At 35.2% G+C, this 22,743-nt stretch overlaps 1 protein-coding gene across 1 annotated transcript; it reads right to left on the bottom strand.

Moving 5' to 3' along the window:
• Window positions 1-1,361: 1,361 nt before the first annotated feature.
• LIPN (lipase family member N) lies at window positions 1,362-22,633 on the bottom strand. The gene is made up of 10 exons (XM_003922431.4): window positions 22,490-22,633; window positions 21,085-21,200; window positions 20,358-20,475; window positions 18,065-18,263; window positions 16,362-16,471; window positions 13,926-14,062; window positions 11,991-12,137; window positions 8,374-8,445; window positions 7,764-7,835; window positions 1,362-4,078 (listed from the first exon to the last, which is right to left on the bottom strand). The coding sequence occupies exons 2-10, from the start codon at window positions 21,190-21,192 to the stop codon at window positions 3,845-3,847; spliced, it is 1,197 nt and encodes a 398-aa protein (XP_003922480.1). The 5' UTR covers window positions 21,193-21,200; window positions 22,490-22,633; the 3' UTR covers window positions 1,362-3,844.
• Between the last annotated feature and the right edge of the window lie 110 nt (window positions 22,634-22,743).

The following is a 22,743-nucleotide window of genomic DNA, read 5'->3' as shown; positions in this document are numbered from 1 at the left end:
CACTGATGATGTCATGATTTCATAGGGTCTAGGACCAGGTTTTCATTACCTAGAGTTTCCAGGGACCTTTCCTTTGAGGTAGGAATAGAGTGGCAGGATACGGAAGGTATTTTTAAAGTGCTTATCTTGTTTTTAATTTTTAATTTTTGTGGGAGTACATAGTAGGTATATATATATTTATGGGGTATATGAGATACTTTGATACAGGCATACAATGTATAATCACACCAGGGTAAAAAGGATATTCATCACCTCAAACTTTTATCCTTTGTGTTACAAACCATCCAATTACACTCTTTTTTTAAAAGAGTTATTTTTAAATGTACAATTATTGACTACAGTCACCCTTTTATGCTATCAAATACTATAAAAGTGCTAATTTTGATTAAGCTTATTAAGGGCACATTGTATCCCAAATAAACAATCTTTCTTAGCTAAGTTGATTGCTTTGTTAAGGAAAGAAATTCACACATAAACTAAAATGGCAAATATGGGTAGAAAGCACAAAAAGAAGGATTTGACTCCAGAATTCCTCCATAAATGGAATTTATGGACAATCTTGTTGTACATGGAATGGAGGAGAACTATGAAACTTTCTTGAAGGTGCACTCCATAGAAAGCTTACTGTTTTTATAGAATTTACCTTTTTGTATCTACACACTAAAAAATTGTTAGTGCTTTTATTTATATTAATACTTCACATAATTTTTTATGATTATATACTATTATTATCACTATGATTATTGTTTTCATTTGGTTTGGCTCTGTGGGAGATATGATGATGCTGATGGAGGTTTTGACAGAGCTAAAGATATGTTACATCTTGACAATGGCTGAAGGAAAGACTTCACAGTCTATCAAGGCATAAATACCAGCAATCTGTTTTCACCCTACTCCAAAGCACTTCTTAAATCACATGAGCACTCTAAAATGTAATGAGAACCACACCACTGTTTTGCAATCTCTAAGTGTCAAATTAAAATATGAGTGAAGGATTGTGTATTCAAGTCAATGGGAACTCTGATTTGAGTAACATATTTTCCCTTCAGGCAGTGTACAGATGACAGAAGGTGTTAGCACAGAAAACTTAGCTTTGGGTGGGACTTGCAATTAATTCAAATTAATTCAAATCTGAACTGAGTATTTTTATTTTCAAGACATGTCACTAAGCAGTGAAAAGTCAAAAAGATAAAGCCAAAACTTGGAAATAACCCACATGTTTTTCAGTGAGTGAATGGTTAAACAAACTGTGGTGCATGCATACCATGGGATGCTACTCAGCAATATGGAGAAATAAACTTCATATATGCAACAACTTCTGTTGACCTCAAGGACATCATACTGAGTGAAAGAAGCCAATATCCAAAGGCCACACACTCCATGATTTTATTTATGAGACATTATAGTGACAGAGAACAGATAAGTGGTTGTCAGGGATCAAGTTCAAGGAGAGCTGGGGTTGGTGGTGGTGGTTGTAGACCATCAAGGAATAGCAAGAGTGAAATTAATATGGTAATGGACAGTTCTATATCTAATTTCTTCTGTTTCCAAGCTACTTAAGATTTATTAGGGAGGTAGACTTACACAACACTCTCCAAAAAGATAATTCGGAAGCATATTAAAAAGTGATTTAGAAGAAGGAACAGGAATTCTAGGGCATATAGTTCAAAGAAACCTTTTCAAAAATGGTGGTATTGTGGCCAGACTTTGGAAGATGTGAGTTAACCTTCCTATGACAGGAGAATGTAGAGGTGATTAAAGAATGTAGAGGTGATTGAACAAATCCCAGATGGTGAAATACTTTTCTTGTTCTTTGGTTAATGATTCTCAGAAAGGCCATCATTTTTGAGCAAGACTTTGCCTCTCTGAAATTGATTATACCATTTGAAGGAAATTCACCAGAGTTCAGAGTCAGAATTTACATTTGACATGAATTTATATTGAATTACATTAATGTTATTATTTACCTTGTTCTATTAAAAATAGTAATGGGATCTTGAGGTTTGAGAAACTAGAGTAATCTGGTAAGTCTGTTACAAGGTTGTGAGCCAAATTTCTTGCTTTGTATAAGTAAGAAAAATCAAAGAAACATTGTCAACATATCCAAAAATTCATATTACAGGTATGTGGCCAAGTTCCCCAACAGTATAGTATTGCTAGACTCTATTCCTGCTTGGAAGTGATCTTGGTATTTCAGATACAATAATGAAATATATTACAATTAATCTGACTAGCACCTAGCTCTAGTATTAGGACATTTTTCTGGACCCTAGAGGCCTCCAATGCAGGATTCTCCTCCTAAAAATAAACTTTTTAAGGCTTCTAGAGCCATCAGTTATTTAGTCTACATCTTTTATGTCTATCTTCCTTTACTAAATATTAAGTTTGTGAGATTTAGATAAGTTGCAGCATTGTATCATTACTATATTAAAAACTTTAAAGTATAAATCACCCATCATGTTACTACCCTGACACAACTAATTTTATTTTTATATGACTTCATTTTTTATTTTATACAAATGTTTTATAAAGTCATATAATTGTTTTAATATTTGTACATATTTGGGATCACATAGTTCTACCTGTTTCATTTTCTTCTCGTCACATAACATTATATCATGGGTATTTTTCCATATTACCACCTGGTTTTCATGGTGACCATTATTCCCCATCAACACATACACATTAAATTAAATAATGCTAGTTTTGAGAGAAGAATGTCTCCAGTGGCAGGCAGCTTGTAGATTTGCCAGCAGGGCAGGGCAGTATTATGGAACCGGCTCTGGATTTTCCAGCAATCATCTCTCTTAGAGAGCACAGAAGGATATCAGACTGCATCAGAACACTTGATCAGATTTACAAACTTGCTCGGCATCTTTTATTGTTGTCTTCCAATCCATTTTCCATGCAGCAGCCAAAGTGATATTTATAAAAATATGGTGATCAGGCTTCCTTTAGGTAAAAATATTTTTGTGGCTTTCCACTGCTTTTAAGACGAAGGAAGAAAATCCTTAATGTTTAGAGATTATCTAGCCTTTTACTTTCTGCTTCCATCTTTAGCTTAACCTTTCATTGTCAGTTTCTTATCTGTCACTTTTTCATGGAATGTTCAAACCCCTCAAAGATCACAAAGCCTGTAAAGGGGGCATTACATGCTAAACAAGCCTTCCTATGATTATAAAATGATATCGATCTATAGATGCTGCAAGATTTATTTCTGCTGCAATGAGGAAGATTTTATACACGTATCCTATTATGGGTTCAAGAATTCATTTGCCCAGATAGCCAGGGATAAGATTATAAGAGGCTATAACTTCTCAGGAAGAATCTTTGGGGACTTTTTTGAATTTCTGATGTTGAAAATATCTTAAAAAGTAAAAATGTCTAGTACATCTTCAGGATACCTAAGAAAATTTTGTAAAGAAGTTACAGGCCCACCTCCTAATCCCACACTCTATCCATTGCCCTAGCAACCCGTATAAATAAAATGACCATAGAAGTTTCCATATAGGACCTTAATGGAATTTCACTGTTCCTTTGAAATTTCAGACATTTCTATACTTCATGGTATACACTAAAAATGATAATTTAATTAAATACCAAATAGAATAGCAACTTATTTATCTTTTTGCCCAATCTGCCTCATGGGACCGGTAGATGGTCCCATGCAAAGATGTCTCTAAACATAAATAACACTAACACGATGAACTTGGAAAACAAACTTCATTATGCTTCTCCCCCATGGTGCTGGAGGACAACCTCATTCTTGGTTAGTATTTTTCCTAAAGTCCCTTATGGGCTTGGAAGCAACTTTTGACTGAAAAGTAAATGCAATGTATAGCATTTAGGAATATGCCTTCATTAAAGCTATGATTTCACTGTACATCCGTTGAGGGGCATCAAGGCCCCAAACAAAATCAAAGTGGTTCCAATCGGGCAATAGCTTAAAGTAATAAAGACTCTTGATTTGAGGCAGTATCCTGGCCACATCCTGGGGTGTTACAAGGACGTCATGTCCACCAGCCCAAATAGCAGTAGGCACTTTCATGGCAGTCAGGTCATATATAGGGGGACGAATCTGTGGGAGAGAAAGCAAGGGCATTCGTGAGAGGAAGCTCCTCAAAGCAATAACTACAACAGCTGCTAGATAAATATAGACTATGGCCATAGTTCTGTTAGGTACCAAGAGACATAGGAAGAAAACATACAATGGTCTCTACCTTCAAGAAGTTTGCTAAAGAGGGCACAAGGCAAGATAGCTAAACAAGTATTTGTATAGAAAGTATGATATGTTAAATGTCATAAACACTCCCAAAATAAAATGAAAGTAAAGACAAAAAAATATTTCTACCTAAAGGCTTCATAAAAAGAGGGATCATGTGAAATGACTCTTGAGGGAAGGTTGCATTTTGACAGGCAGAAATGGGGGTGGGTGGGAAGCAGGAAGAGTTTGTAGGCTGTGATCAGGAATGGCAAAATTTCCAATGTACCTGGGGAAAAGAATATGTAAAGGAAGATAGTAGGATATAAACTTGGAGGCAGATAATCAAGGTCCAAATGTCAGGCTAGGAAATTTGGACATGTTTTGAAAGTTAGGGGGACAAGGAAGGGTCATTTCTCAGAGATCTGTCTTCAGACTGTTGTATGGGCAACAGTTAGTGGGATCACCTTGGATTTTGGCCAAGCTACGTATCCAGCCAGGAAACCCCAATTATACACTGTTACTGAAGTGTAGAGCTCCTGAAGTCTCTCAATGCATCTATCAGTTCTATGACAGCATTTTGAAAAACTAGCAAGACTGGTCCAGTACCCTCCAGTCATGCTGTGATCAGTGCAAGCCAAGAACTCCTAACTGGAAGAAATTGTATTGCTGTGTAGAATCTGAACTCAAACACACTGAGGCCACCCAGCAAGGTAGTAACTAGTCTAACCTGTGCTAACATTAGGGCACAACCTGTTGGATAGTTTAAGCTTCCTGTGAACATTTGTAACCACTGCTCCCATCACCTCCCACCTCTCACCACCTGCTGCTGCTGTCTGTTCTTACTTGTGGGCTTCTCCATGCTGCACCAATGGCTGACTTTTTCTACACCCCTTTTTGAGTGTAGTTTGGTATTTTGTAATTGAACATTCATTTCAAAAGCAGAAAAAACAAATATTAAAACAAGGAAAAGTGTCACTGAAAAGAAAAAAAAGAATAGTTTGAAGGTAAGTCCTGAAATAAATCTAGACAAGCAGTAGAAATGCTCCAAATTGAAGCTATGGGTATGGCTGACTTCTCCAAGGAAGAAAGTTTTGAAGAATCCCTGGGGAATGCTAATCATTTCAGAGTGGTGGGAAGAGGAGCAGTCAGTGTGTGGGACAAAGGGAGCAATCACAAACAGAAGGAAAAATCAGAAGTCCAAGTCAGGGGACTGAGTAGCAAGGAGACTGTAACTAACATAACACATTTCAAAAGGTGAAAATAGACCATTGAATTTGGCAATTAAAAGCCATGGGTGACTTTAAATAGGGTAGCTACAGTAAAAAGATGAAGAACTAAACTATGTTTTACAAGGTTGAGGAGTGAGTGGAAGAAGCCCTCTTCAATATTGAAAATATGTTGATTAGAACAGAGTGACCTAATGATAACTTGATAGAATTAATGGTCTTGTTTGTTTTTCATAAGGCACAGGAGAATGGAGCCAGGAAGAAGGGAAAGTGAGAAGAGATGGGATCAAGGGCACAGGACTGGGATAACTTAAAAAATAAGAGTACCATCATTTTCTGATAGAGAAAGGAAGGAGACAATCAAGAAGATAGAGACAGTTTGAGGTAGATAAGAGAAAAATTAAGAAATTTCCTTCATACAACAAGTAGACATTGAGGGTCTGGTAATTTTCATGAACTTTTCCAGTTGAGTAAACACTGGTGAACAAAATGGTGAGAAATCCCTACTGTCATGGAGTTTACATGGGTTAATCCTCTTATACTCAATAAAACATAGAGTGGGAACAGAGATGGTGCTGCAAACTTGAGGAGAGGGCAAACTGTTGAGACGAGCTTTTTTGGAGGGAATGTGATAAAAATTGCCATCAAATGAGATGAATTCACAAAATAGACTGACATGGAGCATCAATTCTATCAAGTAGGACCAGCTAACAGCCGACAAATTCCAAGGATATTAACATTCTCACATACTTTAGAACTTGACTATAATGATCTTGAGTGTGTGTGTATTTTGTTTCATTCTCTTGTAAATGTAAACAAATTATAAATATAATATGTTTATTAAAAATAATGGAAAAAAAGACATGTAAAGTCCCAAATGAGAGCCCCTTACTGTTTCATGTACATCATGAAACAGTACTTCTTTTCTTCTTTCTTCTCCTCTCTGAAGATAAGCACTTTAACATTTACTGTTTCTTTTCTAGTCCTTTTCTTAGCATTTGCAAATACATGCCTTTATGTCTATAGTCTGAAGAGCAGAAAAAAACTTTTGGGGTGATAGAAACATCCTATATTTAGATTGTGGTATGGTTACACAAAGAAATATATTTTTCAAAACTCATTGAATGGGACACATAAAATTTGTACATGTTATTGTATGTAAAAATCACATCTTAAACTGATTTTTAAAAATAAAGAGAATATATATAATCTATCTCTTGTAGTGGTTTTAAGGATTAGTAGAACTATTCCTGTAACCAGCCAATTCATTATGGAGAAATTGGCTGGTCTGACTGACTGTTTTGATCCTCAGAAACAACTTATTAATAATTGATCTATGGTTGTGCCAGTAAATAGCTTAAAATATGTTACCCTAGGAAAACACTGAAAACAATTTAACTTCATGTGCTTAGTTCATACTTATAAGCCAAGTCCCTGGCTGTGAGAACAGAAAGGTGGTGACAGGATTAATTAAAAGTACAGTGCTAAATGAGTCTACAGATTTTTATGTCATAAAGCTATATGGAAAAAGATGCCTTATGACCCAAGTCTTCATTGTTAGGTGATACTTATTCAACTTTCATGTGGAATTCTATTTTTCTGTTGCTATTACAAAGTGTATATTCATTTATGCTGCAAATGTTTTTATGAAACAATTTCTATTATGCAGCCATTAAAAATTTTTTTGGCAGGGCAGTGGCTCACGCCTGTAATCCCAGCACTTTGGGAGGCCAAGGCGGGTGGATCACAAGGTCAGGAGTTTGAGACCAGTCTGGCCAATATGGTGAAACCCTGTCTCTACTAAAAAATACAAAAATTAGCCAGGTGTGGTGGTGTGTGCATGTAGTCCCAGCTATTCCTGCTGAGGCAGGAGAATCGCTTGAACCCGGGAGGCGGAGGTTACAGTGAGCCAAGATTGCACCACTGACTCCAGCCTGGGTGACAGAGCAATACTCTGTCTCAAAAAGAAAAAAAAAAATTAAAAAGATCCCTCAGTAACACTGATCATCTCTTACTATAGCTTAAGCAAAATAGATTACAAGTTGTATAAAAGTAATATAATACAGAGAAAATTGGAATAAATAAACCAGAATGTTAGTACATCTAGTTATCTCTGAATGGAAGGATTACACATGATCTAATTTCCTTTGTATATGATTCTTTTATTTATAAATTTTCTGAAATAAATGCAGATTAAAATTAAACTATTTTAAAAACAAAAGTTCCATCAGTTAAATGCCACCAAATGACAGGTAGGATTCTTTCCACATTCAAATAATTTTTCATTATACTTTCTCAAATTCACCATTCGGCAGTTACTGTAAATAGCTCACCTGATTGTAATGTTTCATATTATCGGCTTCATTTCCCCAGTCATAAGCTCTGAATTCATCAGATCGGTAAAGCTGAAACAAATGTGTTTTAGAAAAAGCATAGTTAGGGTAAGACTCATAACAGCTAACAGCAAATTTTAGAAAAATAGTGCATGCTAGGATGAAAATAGGGCTCCTGGATCACCAGAAAAATGTAAATACCATTTTACAATTATGACAAGTGGGGCTCGACAGAAAGACAAGCAATTGGTTTAAAGAAAAAGTTCATGGAAAGCCAAGCCTAATTAGAAAGAAGTTAAATCCCAGATACTTCCCTCTGGAGAAGTCTCAGTTCTTCTGAGGCTTCCCTAGTTTACCTCTTGGTTCAGTTCAGGGCCTATTTTACAAACTGATTCAAGAAGGTATTCATTTATGTCATCTACTTGGTCTGTGCCATAAAATACTTTCTCTTAAATTCCAGAGAAATCAAGGCATAAAGATGGCAGCAAGGACACACTGGAAGCAAACTCTTAAGATTTTTAAGGTAGGCCTGTTAACAGGGTCAATTCTGTTTTTTTAAAATATAATGGAAATAAGAATTGGAATGGATTTTTCGTAACTAAGACTCTACCTGTTTTATATGCAGAATGTTCTGTATTGATGAACCAGTGGGAGCATGTGACATATACACATCCATTCGACTCTAAAGGAAATAAAACTCATATTACAGCAACAATCGCCAAACAAAATAGAATTTGCCTTTCAGAATCAGAGAAAAATGATGCACAGAATTAGCAAACAAAACTGGGGATTTGAAAATAATGAGGTAGAATTATCTAGATAAATATGCCATTTATATCAATACTTGAATGTGAGTGAACCATAAACTGACTAATGGAATGGGTCGCTTGACAGCAAACCTGAGTCAGCTCCGAATCTGTAGGATAATTTGCTTATTTTGAGGTAGAAGGAACAGTAATAGTCATCATGGATCAAAATAACTAGGAAAGGTTCTATGTGCAAGTAGGGGGGTGATGCATGCTTGCACACGCAGGTGCACTGTCACAGGTTCAATTACAAACTAGAGTTCAGGCCCTGTTGTTCTTAATGATCCACTTCGTGAACTTGGCCACCACATTTAGCATCTTTGAGTTTATATTTTTTCATCTAGTAAATGAACATATTAAAAGTCATACTACCAATTTACTATTCTTTTATGGGAATAAAATAAAATATTGCAAATGTAAAGCTAAAGGCCATCTTTTCCCAAAGATTATTTCAATCTTTGTAAACATTATGGAGATAAAAATTATAAAATAGTAATCATAATTCTATGTCTTAGAAAATAATGAATCTAATTAAGAGAAACTATTACAAATCTTTACTTTTGAACAAGCCAACTTTGAACAATTTTTTTTATGGTTTTCAGTCTAACACAATTTAGCTTCTTAGAGAATAGGGATAGAGAACAGTTATCTTGGGACTGCCTTCACTGTAACAGCCTCATTGGCTGCTATTTGGAATACAGTAGAGACAATTATTCAACCACACCAGTCTGCAGATGTGAACCTTTCTTCCTCCTTCTTCTTGAATTCTTAATAAAAGAAAACCAACAGGTGATAAAATAGGACTGCTGCTTCTTCATAAAGAGGGGTTCCCATCTCTGTTCCATCCTGTCCTGTTATTTTCCACGTTAAGTGGTGAGTTTCATTTCAAACAAAAGTCACCCACAAAGGAAGGAATATGTGAAATAAGATCAAGGCTTATATGTGCTTCTCTCCTTTTTTAGGATTTTCTTTTTAATGCAATATATTCAAATTAAATAAATTCAAATTAACTGTAGTAACTTATGACTGATTGAAAACACATAAGAAACTACTACCCACTATAAAACATCTGTTTTCCTAAATTTAACCAGGGAATGGAAGAATGAAGCTGCCTATTCACTTCCCCAGTCTTCATATTCAAGTTTTGTTGAGTAGTTAATCTTCTATGTATAGCAGACATCTACCTTCATGGTTCAACATAAATTTTGGGCTTTTAAAAATTTTATTTTTGTGAAGAACACCATTGGTATTTTGATGGGAATATCATTGAATCTGTAGATTGTTTTAAATATTATGTATATTTTAACAATATTGATTCTTGCAATCCATGAATGTGGAATACCTTTCCATTTTTTAATGTCATTTTCCATTTCTTTCATCGGTGTTTTATAGTTTTCATTGTAGAAATCTTTCACTTCTTTGGTATGGTTTATTCCTAGATATTTTATCTTATGTGTAGCTATTGTAAATGGGACTACTTTCTTTTTTTCTTTCTTGTTTTTTTTAAAGATTATTTGCTGTTGGCATATAGAAATGCTGCTGAATTTTATATGTTGAGTTTTTTATCCTGCAAATTTAATGAATTTGTTTTTCAGTTCTAGCATGTGTTTTGTTGGAGTCTTTATGTTTTTCTAAATATAAAATTCTGAGCAAAAAGAACAAAGCTAGAGGCATCACATGACCTGCCTTCAAATTATGATACAAAGCTGTAGTAATCAAAACTGCATAATACTGGCATAAAAACAGACACATAGAAAATGGAACAGAACCCAGAAATAAATCCACACATTTATAGTCAGCTAATTTTTAGCAAAGGCACCAAGAACCTACATTGGGGAAAGGACAATTTCTTCAAGAAATTATGCTAGGAAAACTAGATATCCATATGCAGAAAATGAAATTAGATCTCTATCTCTTGCTATATACAAAAATAAAATAAAAATGGGTTAAAGACAAATTTAAGACCTGAAAGTATGAAACTACTAAAAAACAAACACTGCAGAAACACTCCAGGATATTGGTCTGGGCCAATTTGAGGTAAGCCCTCAAATGCACAGGCAACCAAAGCAAAGTTGAACAAATTAGATTACATCAAGCTGAAAAGCTTCTGCAAAGCAATGGAAACCATCAAAAAAGTGAAATAACCCACTGAATTGGAGAAAATATTTGTAAACTACTCATTTGACAAGGGATTAGTAACCAGAATATATAAAGAGTTCATACAACTCAATTGTCAAAAAAAAAATCTGATTTAAAAATGGGCAAAAATCTAAATAGACATTTCTCAAAAGAAGACATACAAATGGCCAAGAGGTACATTAAAATCATGTTCAGCATTACTAATCATTAGAGACATGCAAACCAAAACTAATTCCAGTTAAAATACCATCTAATACCATCTAATTCCAGTTAAAATAGCTTTTATCAAAAAGATAGGCAATAATAGATGCTGGCAAGGATGTAGAGAAAAGAGAACCCTTGCACAGACTTTTGGTAGGAATGTAAATTAGTACAGGCACTATGGGGAAGAGTATGGGTGATCCTCAAAAAGCAAAAAGTAGACTACCATATGATCCAGCAATTCCAGTGCTAGGTATATAGTCAAAAAAAAAAAAAAAAAAAAAAAAAAAAAGGAAATCAATACATGGAAGAGACATCTGCAACCCCATGTTTATTACAGCACTATTCACAATAACCAAGATATGGAATCAACCTAAGTGTCCATCAACAGATGAGTGGATAAATAAAATGTGATATATATATACACACACACACACAGTGGAATACTATTCAGCCATAAAAAGAATGAAATCATGTCATTTGCAATAATGTGGATGAAACTGGAGAACATTATATTAAGTAAAATAAGCCAGGTACAAAAAGACAAATACTGCATGTTCTCACTCATATATGGGAGTTTAAAAAAAAAACTGACCTTATGGAGACAGAGAGTAGAATGATGGTTACCAGAGGGTGGGAAAGGTAGTCGGGGTGTGGGAAGGATAAAGAGGCATTGGTTAATGGGCACAAAAATACAGTTAGAAGGAACAAAACCTAGCATGCACAATAGGATGGACTATAGTTAACAATAATTCATTGTATATTTCAAAATACCTAGAAGAGTCAATTAGAATGTCTCTAATAAAAAGAAATGATAAATGCTTGAGGTGATAAACATCCCAATTACCCTGATTTGGTCATTTCACATTGTGTGCTTGTATTAAAATATCACATGTACCCTGTAAATATGTGCAATTATTATATACCCATAAACATTTTTTAAAAGCAGAAAAAAATCTGTCTGCCTTTAAAAGTTTGGAATACCATATGGATTTATACAGTATATAGATATATCAAAATGAGTCAAAGGAAAGCTGGAATTTCTTAAGATATCAAATGGCCCTATAACTAGCACACATACCTGATTCATGTTTTTCTGATTGAAACCAGCCCATAAGGACATAAATTCTCTACATAACAACCAGAGTATCTTATTGTTGCAGATTTTGCTAGAAGGTGTCTTCTTTTTCTTATCTTCTAAAAAGAAACCTTTGGTACCAAAAAAAGCCTGTGAAGGCAAATAATAATTATCTTTGAATGAGATAAAATATTGAGAACTACCCATATGACAAGGAATTAGTAACCAGAATATGTAAGGAGCTCAAGTCAATAGCAAAAACAACAATATGCCCAAATAGCAATAGCAAAAAAAAAAAAAAATTCAAGAATCATCTTCAGAATTCTTGACATAACCTTCATTCTAGAAATGAGCCATGCTTTGGGGATCTATTTGTACTAGCTGATTCAGTCAAGGAGACCAAATTATTGAGGAAAAGTGACTTAGGAATCTATCTCCAAATGAGGAAGATTATCAAATATTATTTACAAGAAGATTGCAATAAAGGCCCTGAACCCCAAATTCACATCTCCATAGTGAAATTTCCCTGTATTCTGCCCAATCAGTGCTTACCAATATTTCTTTCTCATTAATTGGTAAGAAAGGCAAAACAGTTTCTTCTTAAGGTCAAATAATACCTTGAATATGAGGGACAATCGGGGTTTTCCATATTACCCATGCGCATATTGCATTCGAGTACTGTCTCAGATTAGCTAGTTATCAGGCTTAAAAAGTAGAGAATGGTGAACCAAAGGGAAGGAATCATTGAACAGAAAAGATATGATAATGTCACAAAGATGGTACAATTGAAGTAGTAGGAATATTGACAGTGGGAAATGTGAAACTGAGATAAGCCAGGAACATTATTTGCCTTATTGCTGACCTATGTAGGAAGAGCAACACATACAACAGATACATGTATTTACAAATAGATCTATCTATCTCTGATTTTAATTTAACAAATTAGTTTGCTCACTCTGCCCAAATATAGAAAGCATTAAAAGATAACTGATATCAATACATTTTGAAATAAACTAGAAAAGCTCTTGAATAAAGAAGTTACATCATTTGTGCTCTCAGTAAACAATACAATAAAACTATTTTCAGACCAATTATTAGGACCTATGGAAATTCTTCTTTGAGTTAGTTCACAAATAATTTTTTTTTCCATTTCTACCACTCCACCCCAAACCAAGGGCTCATTTTCTTATATATGAATTATTTTGGTATTCTAACTGGTCACCTTGACTTCAATTTTGGCCCAAATCCATTTTATCCATCATCCCGAATTCAAAGGCCAATTTGAATTTTATTAAATGCTATGTTCATTGTGGCAATGACCTTTTTAGAGAAACAAAAGCAAAGAGAGAACAAAACAAAACAACCCTTTATTAGATAAAATTCCAAACCTACAATTGGCAACCAAATGACTTTTTCCACTCTTGAAAAATAACCAATAAATATTTGAATTAATACTTGATCTGTAATACATTTAGACTTTGGAATCTTAGGTTTAGTAAATTAGGACAAGTTCCCATATTGGAAGGAGTATAATAGGTTTTTCTAATGTCAAAGTTGGACACATCAATGATTACAGGTAACAGTGTCTTTCACTTAGGCAATGTGAATTCATTGACCTGCCTGACTAAATGGAACAAAATACCTGCGAAAACAAGAAAAATTTTTGTTGTCATATAACACTCAGCTCAGATAGAAATTCTGACATATACTCAGCTCTGCTAATGACCTCATGTAGTAAATTGTTTTACAGAAATTGTAGATACTATGGCACAGACATGCACACACATGGGGACACACAAACACAAGCACATGCCCACAGTCTAAGTTCTATAGATTTTATCTAAATTTCCTACTTTTACTTTACTGTAGATTTGAAAACAGTAAGGATTTATGATCCAAAATGAGATCCTTAGGTACATTTTGGTGAAAGGAGCCTACCTTGATTATGGAATTTGGAAGTAGAAAAAAACTGGTAAAAATGCTGGCAGGATATTTGAATGAGATAACAGGACCCAAGGCAAAATTCATTTTGATTCTTTGTGCCAGTTCAGGCATGGTGGAAAAGGCTACAAACCCTGAGAGGATAGGAGACAAGACAATCTTGTAAAAATAAATACTTATGTAATGTTTCTATCAAAAGCAGGGCTCTGCTTAGTCATTTTTCCTTCTATTGCAATCATATTGGGGATGGACTAGAAGTCTTCTGAGTTATTCTGCAAAGATAATATGCCTTCAGTCGTCTCTGCTCTCAAGTCGCCAATTTTATTTTTTTCTGTGTATAGGCAATTTGACCTGGTTGGGGAAAATGGAGTAACTGGCAAGGGAAAGGTGTGGGTTAAGCTGCCAGAGTAGCTACTGCTGTGTGAATTGAAAGCATCCTTACTTCCCAAGCTTGGGGTAAATGCTGGCAACATTATCATTTCATCCCTAACTCTGAGATGCCAGAATGAATCACAGAACTTCCAGAAGCAAATAATCAGTTCACAGGAGGTGAATTGATTTCTTTCTCCAGCGTCACCCAGTTATTCCAACAGGTTTTCTTTCCCACTATGGAATGAAATTTCACTGCTCCCAGTGCCTTGCTGGATGTTTATCAACCCTCCAAACCCTTCCCTGGTTCCAAAAAGAAAGGGGTTTTCCCTAGTGTCCTCAGTGGCCCAGTAAGGACCAGGCATCTCCATTTGCTTTGCTCTTTCAGCAGTAGCATTGCACCCCTTTATACCTCTGTGAGGATGGAGATCAGCATGATACTCGGTAGGCTAGGAGGAATATCCATATAGTTTGGTTTCCAGAAGTCCCTTCCTGGGCTTCCACTGGGGTGTGTGTGTGTGTGTGTGTGTGTGTGTGTGTGTGTGTAAACACTTGTTGAAACATTAAAACTGTCTTGGCCAGAAAAAGAGGAACTGAAATAATTGACTGAACAATTGATGAAAAGACTCTGAATCAGGAATAGTACTTTCACAGAGGGTGTTTGGAAACATGTGGAGATGAGATTTTGGGGGTCACACTGCAGAGCCCTGTTAACATTTAATAGGTTGGGACCTAAATGTCCTACAAAGACCACTCACTTATGCTCTTTACATAACAGAAATTTCTCTGAACAAAATGCAAACAACATTCACTGACAAACTTTATGCCCTAAATATAACACAGAGAACAGATAATCAAATTCTCTGTTTTCTTTGCAGATCCGTCCAAGTCCTACCTACTTTTCCAAAACCAACTTAAGTTATTACTTCTCTATACCATTTTTCCAGAATCCTTACATATACCATTGGTGAAGTCAGATACACCTGGTTTGAATCTGTGTTCTGAACTTGTGTTTCTTCTTCTATAAGATGGAGATAATAACAGTCAGGTTGTTTTGAAGATCAGAGAGAGATACTGTGGGAAAGGTCCTGAACACAGGACCCTACACATAACAAATGCTCAATAAGTGTTAGATATTATAGTATAATGGTTTGCCTATTAGTGGCATTTGTGATCTATGAGTTTTTGGATGCTTTTCTAGTATATGCTCTCTGATGCTAACTGCCTAGTTGAAGCTTCGAAAGTGCCTATCAATATAAAGTACTAATTAATATGTTTGTTACTGATGATAGTGGATAATGAAAATATTTCCCTAAATTAAAATAGTACATTTTCATGTAATTTAGTCCCTTAAAATTGGAAACTTTAGTGGAAGTTCGATTACAAATTTAAAGCTTTTATTAGTATGGGTTCCTTTGAACTTTTATTTGGAACTAGATTATTGATTTCTTTCCAAACTATCTGAAAAATTATTAAAAATTAAATTGTCAACTTAAAAAACCTTAAAAATTTCTACATAGTGCTTACATTTACTTTCTATTTAACAAATATGAAATCACACATTAAATACATAAGCTCAATTGATTTATTATAGTAAGCTTTGTGTGCCAACCCACAAACAAATATAACCATGTCTTTTCAACATGTTCAAATATAAGTATAAGCACCTTCCTTTTATTTTTAAAAAATCCTATTTTGATTGTGAGAAAGAGATGACTGATGCAAATTTATTGTGTTTCAGCCATATTTCATGGCATTAAACTCCACTTTTTCATCTCAGGGAATCTAGAAACTTACTCTGCAGAATTATTTCTTTGAATTTGGAACACATATTATTCCTGGGAAACTGCATCACCATTGCCAATATGCTGCTGTGACCAGAGACCCAGGAAAGGTTTGTCCTACATATAGTCTCTGCACTGCAGGCCCACAGCTACTTAGAGTACTAGGGTTATTTCCAGCAGAGGACAGAGAATTGAGGGCACTATAACTAGCAGTTACTTTATTCTAACATAAAGGTGAACTCTTGTAAGACTCTGAGAACATTGACCCTCAAAAACATACCTATTGTAGTGCCAAGTGAATGTCCAATGAAATACAATTTCTCCTGACCAGTTTTATTTACAATGAAGTCTATTACTCCTGGGAGATCATATTTGGCCATTTCATCAAAACTGCAAAATAAAACAGGAGCTTTTATAAATACTTGCAAGTTTAAGTTTAAAACTCAGAGTACTTGCTCACTTCTTTTTTACACACTATGCTGTTTACTTAGATTCAGTGTATATCACATTTATTTATCCAATTAAATGCAGGCTATTGAAGCTTTTTGTTTTTCTGCATATATACATTTTACTTCCTCATGAGAGGAGCACTTTCAAGATTGTGTATACTGTTTGAATTCAACCTAGTGATTCCTCCACTTCCCTTCTCTTGCTTCTCTTTGCCCTCCCTTTCCCCATTTAGTTTGTGTGCTTCTATTTCTGACTCCCCCATGAGGATTCACAATTCTTAGTGCCATTTAATACCCATCTTTGGAAACAGGACTGTTGTAAATCATGATTCTACCATTTATGAGCTTTGCAACTCTTGCAAAGTTACTAAAATATTCTGAGCCTATGTTTCCTCATTTGAGAAATAAGCAGGGTAGTACTTGGTTTACAGGGCTGCTAAGAGGGTTTAATAGTAGGAAAGAAATGACTCTGGCTACTAGTAGGCACTAAGTAAGGTGATGGAAGTAGTGGTATTCCTGTCCACGTAGATATATGGATATATATTTAATATATACCAGTATTCCCTATTACCAGTATTTTGTTCTTCAGACAGGAGGAACAAAAAGGCCTATGTAACATTTAATCAAAGCAGGTATTCGATAAACTAGAAGCCCATATAAATTGGGACTTCCAAGAATAGGAGAATTGTTGTGATGTTCCCAAAGACCAGTGATACAATATTTCCTGATGCTTGCCTCTGCCCAGGAACCATAACATTCTACTCTGTTCCTCTATTCCTCTCAAACCCTCAGTGGGTACTAAATATTTTATTACTGTGATAGGAATACACACTGTTCTAGCAGCAGGTTTACAAACCAACAGGGAGCTTAGGCCTGAAGAGAGAGTCTACTGCAGGCATCAGCCTGTCCTCTGGTGACAGCAGAAAACTTTTCCATTAAAATAAACAATTAAGATATCAAAAAGATTCTTCTCCATTGCCCATTTACAAGGTTTTTTAAAACCTAATATTGGAGTTTTCCTGAAAATGATACTATGTGTGATCTCAATCACCGTTTCTCTAAATCAACAGAGTTCTTGTCCAAACCATCCTTGCACAGTTGATTACCCAGGAGAAAAGACTTGTAATATCACTAAAATGAACATAAGCTTTTGAAGTCAGGTTTTGGTCTATTCTCTGTTCGAATGTTCAGAGCCTTGAACAGTGCATATAGTAGTCACTCAGTAAACGCTGGCTGAAAGAATGTACACATTGGTCATGATAATTTTCTGAGCTGTCTCCCTCTTTGGACATACTTTTAATGCATAGAATTGATAGAATTGGATGTTACAATGATCTTGTTGAAATGCCATACTTTGCCTGTGAGACAATCAGTGAAAATCAAAGCTTTTGCTGTTTCCCTCTTTTGAGATGTTAACAGAAACTGCAAGGAGCTATATGACTTCGAAGGTCAAAGATGATTATTAATAGCATGCATGTTATTTTTAAAAAATTGCTTCCAACTTTCCCCTTGAGTTTTCTTAGCTAGTATTTACCTAAAGGCCCAGAATTTCTCATCTGTCTCTGAGAGTGTTTTGTGTCTTCTTGACCAAGTGTTTCCCCGACTGTTTCCCATCCATACATCGTAACCTGCATCTGCTAGAAGAAATCCAAGGCTTCCATTGGCATAATTCTCAAGCCAGTAGGCATTGTCTGCAAACAGGGCATGCTGCATATACACAACTGGACGGGGACCTGGGGGAAGAGGGGGTAGGATGAGACAGGGAGAGAGAGAGAGAAAGAGAAAGAGAGAGTAACTTATGGTAAATAGAACATGTCAGAAACATTACAGAAACACACACACACACACACACACAGTAAAACAAAAACTGTTTTCACTTTTCCCTTGTTAGTAGTATAGAGCATTATAATCACGTAACTTCAGTTTATTGAGCACATACTTTGTACCTAGGTGGTATGTTGACCTATTTATATGTATTAGCTTACTAAATTCTTACAACTAGTCTATAAACTAGCTGCTATTTTGAGAATCCTCATTTTATAGATGTGGAAACCAAACCTTATGTAGTTAAGTAATTTTCCCAGAGGGATGCCCAGGTAAGAAGGCACAGAGCAGGGACTCAAACCCACTTCTTTTTTATGTCAAAGCCTGTACTGGTAACTGCTCTACCCTATATATTTGTATATACAAACTTCCTGGGTGTGGTTTACAAAGACGTGAAATTTATCATGCTTACTCAAGTTCTATAGCTCTTCCAAGGAGGAAGAGGAGGTGAGTGTAATTGGATACTGATTGGTTCCTCACCAAACTTCTATTCAAATCCCCATCCTCTGCCCAGTGCAGAGCATTCAAAAACCACAGTAGTATACTCAGCTCAGTGTCCTTCTGCTAACTTCCAGATTGCTGAGGAAGAGAAGGTATTCAGGGAGATGCAAATAACCGGGGCAGAAGGTCAAGTAAGGCACTATAATTTAATGACTAAGAGCACAGGCTCTGGAGCCAGGATGCCTGGGCTTAAATTCTGGTCTATCAGCTTGCTATATGTGTGCTTCAGGCCTCTTAACATAACCAGTTGTGCCTTAATTTCATCATTTGTGAAATGGTGACTATTAGTGGTACCCATATCATATTGTTTATGAGGGGTTTAACTGATTTAAAATATTTAGAACATTATACCTAATAAATAATCTTTAATTCTAAGTCTTTCCAAAATTATCTCTCCTTAAGCAAAACCTTTCCCATAAGTTTTCTCCTTTTATATTTCATAGCTCCCTCACACCTGTACCTGGGATTGCCAGGTTTAGCAAAAAATAAAAACAAAAATAAGCAAAAAGATCCACGATGCTCTATGAAATTTGGATTTAAGATAAATAGTGACTAACTTTTTAGTATATCCTAAAATGAGACTTATACAAAAATTATTTGTTGCTTATCTGACCTTCAAATTTATCTGGGTGTTTCACATTTTAACTAGTAAAACCATTCATATTGTTCTCATTTTTTATTCTGAAACTGGAGATATAGAAGGGAGAGAATGTCAAACATGACCTCAGCTGCTGCTTAATGTGTATGGTGGGAGAAAAGTTGCAAAATGAACATAGTAAGCAGCTGCCAATAAATTATTTGCTATTGAGCCATTGCAGATATTTTGCTTATTCTTATCTTTCATTCTTCAGAGGCTTTGCAGTTAAATTTTCCATTTTAAGGAATGTCATTCCCCTGCTATGGCATGGCTAGATCCTCATTCTAGAATTCAAGCCTTATTGACACCATACTCTTTCATTCCATGAACCAGTGTGTCCCTTTGATCAAAGTATACGTGAATGTTAAGGTTTTCCATCCTGGCAAACCTTTCAGAAATGCCACTGTCATTTAACTAGATTTTATTTTTATCCTGCAGAGGGAAGCCCCTTCATTTTAGTGGGGGTAGAAGAGGTTCTTCTTGCATGCCCCACAGTCAATTTCATACAACCCAGTAAATATCCTCCTAACAATGAAGAGATCCATTTTCCAGGGACAAAGCAATTTTCCACATGATAAGTCAGTAATGAGCTGACAAAACGTAGGCTCCACCTTTCTGTTTACACCCTAACAAGTACGTCTGGTCACAGTTAGCAAGATCAGTCTTGCTCTTTGTATTTTTAGGTTCTTGTCTGCCTTACAGAGAATTATCAGGAAAAGAGTAAGCCTTCCTGTTAACTATTTAAAGACTAATCCAATAATTCAAACCAATTTTGATAAACTCTGTTGAAGCATATCTAGCACTAAATTCTTCCTGAAAAGGAGGTCAATGCCATCCTGCTTTTCAGGAGAGACATAGCTTGTACCTGTGCTCCTAGCATGTCTTCGCCCATAGGGAATTCTGTTGACAAGCAGTATGTACCCATCTTCAGTGGTGACTTCATACTCTTCACTGGGATAGCCATTGTAGATGATTATTTCACTCTGCCCAGTAAAAATATAGTCATTAGTTGAACTTCTCCAAAGGATATCAAAAGGAATTAAAGCATGTGTTGTGTGCTTATTTGGGTGAATTATCTGAAATTTGTATCACCAGGTAACTGTAAAATTAATTTAATAAATAAAGTCTTAATATGAAATAAGTAGAATGTTTAAAAATATCTACTACTGGCAAATATTTTGGGGGTAGGGGGAACATTTAGCATTGACTCATTCTTTCTGACAAAGCTACATTCTCAAGTCAGTTGTCTTTTGGGACTTCTCTTGGTTTAAAGGTAATAGAACTATAGATCAGTAGAAGGAAATCATATATATCAACAAATAGCTTAATATTCTTAAAATATAAATTCAAAAGTAGAGGTTCTATCTATCTACATAGACAGCAGAATAGCACAATTTTGGTTTTCATTACTAGAAAATATTAGTTTTTCAGCCAAAGGAGCACATCTACCTAGCTTGACTCCTGCAAAGGTTAAAAACCATCTACATTTTTATGTTTCATCAGAGATTTTCTGTTATAACATAACCTTTCGTAACCTCATAATCCATTAATCTTGCTTTATTTTATGTTCTTCAAAGTTTTCCATGACTTACAGTATTCATCCACACCTCAGGATTCACTTCATTTTCCAAATCAACTAATCCACCAGCATTTAAGGTTCCAGAAATCAAACAAGCTGTGGTCAAAAACAGCCACATCATAGAAATGCCTGGCATAAAACATTTAATATTCACAGATTATCAATGCTGATTAATGAAATATCAATGTTAATGAAATAAAATGGTTAATGAAATTATTAATGATTAATGAAAACTTGAATAGCACTGAAAGTAGATAATGTATAAATGGGAATAAATATAATGAACTAACTTGGAGCACTAGTAACCTGTGTTTTCATATAGAAGTTGTCTTGATCATATTCCAGTTTCTAAAATGAAATAAATTTGATCAGGTATGGAGGTATTTTATTTTAATCAAGGTTGAATTGCGTTAAGTCTTTGTTTGCCTACAATTTGCCAAAATATCTAAAGATTCAGAGGACAGGTTTTCATACCATGGGCAAGTGAAAAGTGGAGTTATCGCCTAGTTAAACCCAGTATCCCACAAAATAAACAAGAAAAATGGATGAATAAAATTTTAACCAAACAAAAAAGCTTATGATTCATTTCTAGTGATGTGACAATTTATCTTGTGGCACACAAAGGCAAATTTTGCATATCTCAATGTACAGTCTCACTTCCTTGCCATAGTTTAAAAATGTATCTGTTCAAAGGTAGACCAATACTATAACACTACAGCATGCTAATGATATAAGTGCTGCAGTCAAATGGCCTAAATTTGAAGTCCAGCCTCACCACAAAAGAAGATGCCTAACCTCAGGCAAGTATTTTAGTAGCTTTGCCTCTTGGTTTACTTGTTAGTAAAATTAGGACAGCAATGTAACCTATCTCACAGGGTTATAGTGAGGATTAAGTCATATAATACATAACATTTAGTACAGTGTAAGTTCTTAATAAATACTTTCACTATTTTTCTTATAAAAGTGAACGAGAGAGTAATATTAGAGATAATTTAGTATTACAAATTAATATTTAACTTCTAGAAATTCGGAGTTTACTTTTGAAGCTAAATAGCTTTCCATACATTAGCTATCTGGTTGAAGACAATTTTATATCTGCTAATGTTATATAACTTTTCTAATTGTATGAAATTAATAATAACCAATATCTACTGAGTGCTTTCTTACAGTAGGCATTGCTCTAAATAGTTCACATATGTTGTTTAAGTTCCAAAAAACTCCATAAAGTTGGTATTATTATTATCTTCATTTTATCAATGAAAAAAACAAAAGCTTAGAGAGATTTAAGACCTGTTCAAGGTCACAGAACCAACAGGTGATAAATCTAAAATGGACATTCAGGCAGGCTCACTGCAGAGCTCTTGCACCTGATTGCCACTTCCAACTTGCCTCCTGGTTATGACAGATCTTTATCTTACCTAGTTAGATGAGCTTCACTTGCTCCCAAGGACTCCTTATTGATGAGGAACTTCTGAACTTTTGCTTTTGACATCAGGCTGAAGAGTAAGAGATGGTTACAGTGACAGTTAGAAGTTAGAGAGATGAGAATCAAGAAGCTTGTGAAAAAGGAAGAAGCTTTAGACTGAGACACACACCCAAGGCGTGTCCCTGACACACCAAATGCCACAATGCACCTGCAGGTTGAGAAATAGTGATCTACATGATGCCAAAT

Source organism: Saimiri boliviensis, chromosome 12, assembly GCF_048565385.1.
Source record: "Saimiri boliviensis isolate mSaiBol1 chromosome 12, mSaiBol1.pri, whole genome shotgun sequence".
NCBI classification, from domain to species: Eukaryota; Metazoa; Chordata; class Mammalia; order Primates; family Cebidae; genus Saimiri; species Saimiri boliviensis.
This window is presented reverse-complemented; position numbering and strand designations above follow the sequence as displayed.

Coding starts and splice junctions, on each gene's coding strand:
- LIPN (XM_003922431.4), bottom strand. CDS start 21,192: ATGATGTGGCTGTTTTTGACCACAGCTTGTTTGATTTCTGGAACCTTA. Junction 7,836..8,373: donor ACATTCTGCATATAAAACAG/GTAGAGTCTTAG, acceptor CATTTGTTTCAG/CTTTACCGATCTGATGAATT. Junction 4,079..7,763: donor ATATGAAACATTACAATCAG/GTGAGCTATTTA, acceptor TCTCTCCCACAG/ATTCGTCCCCCTATATATGA.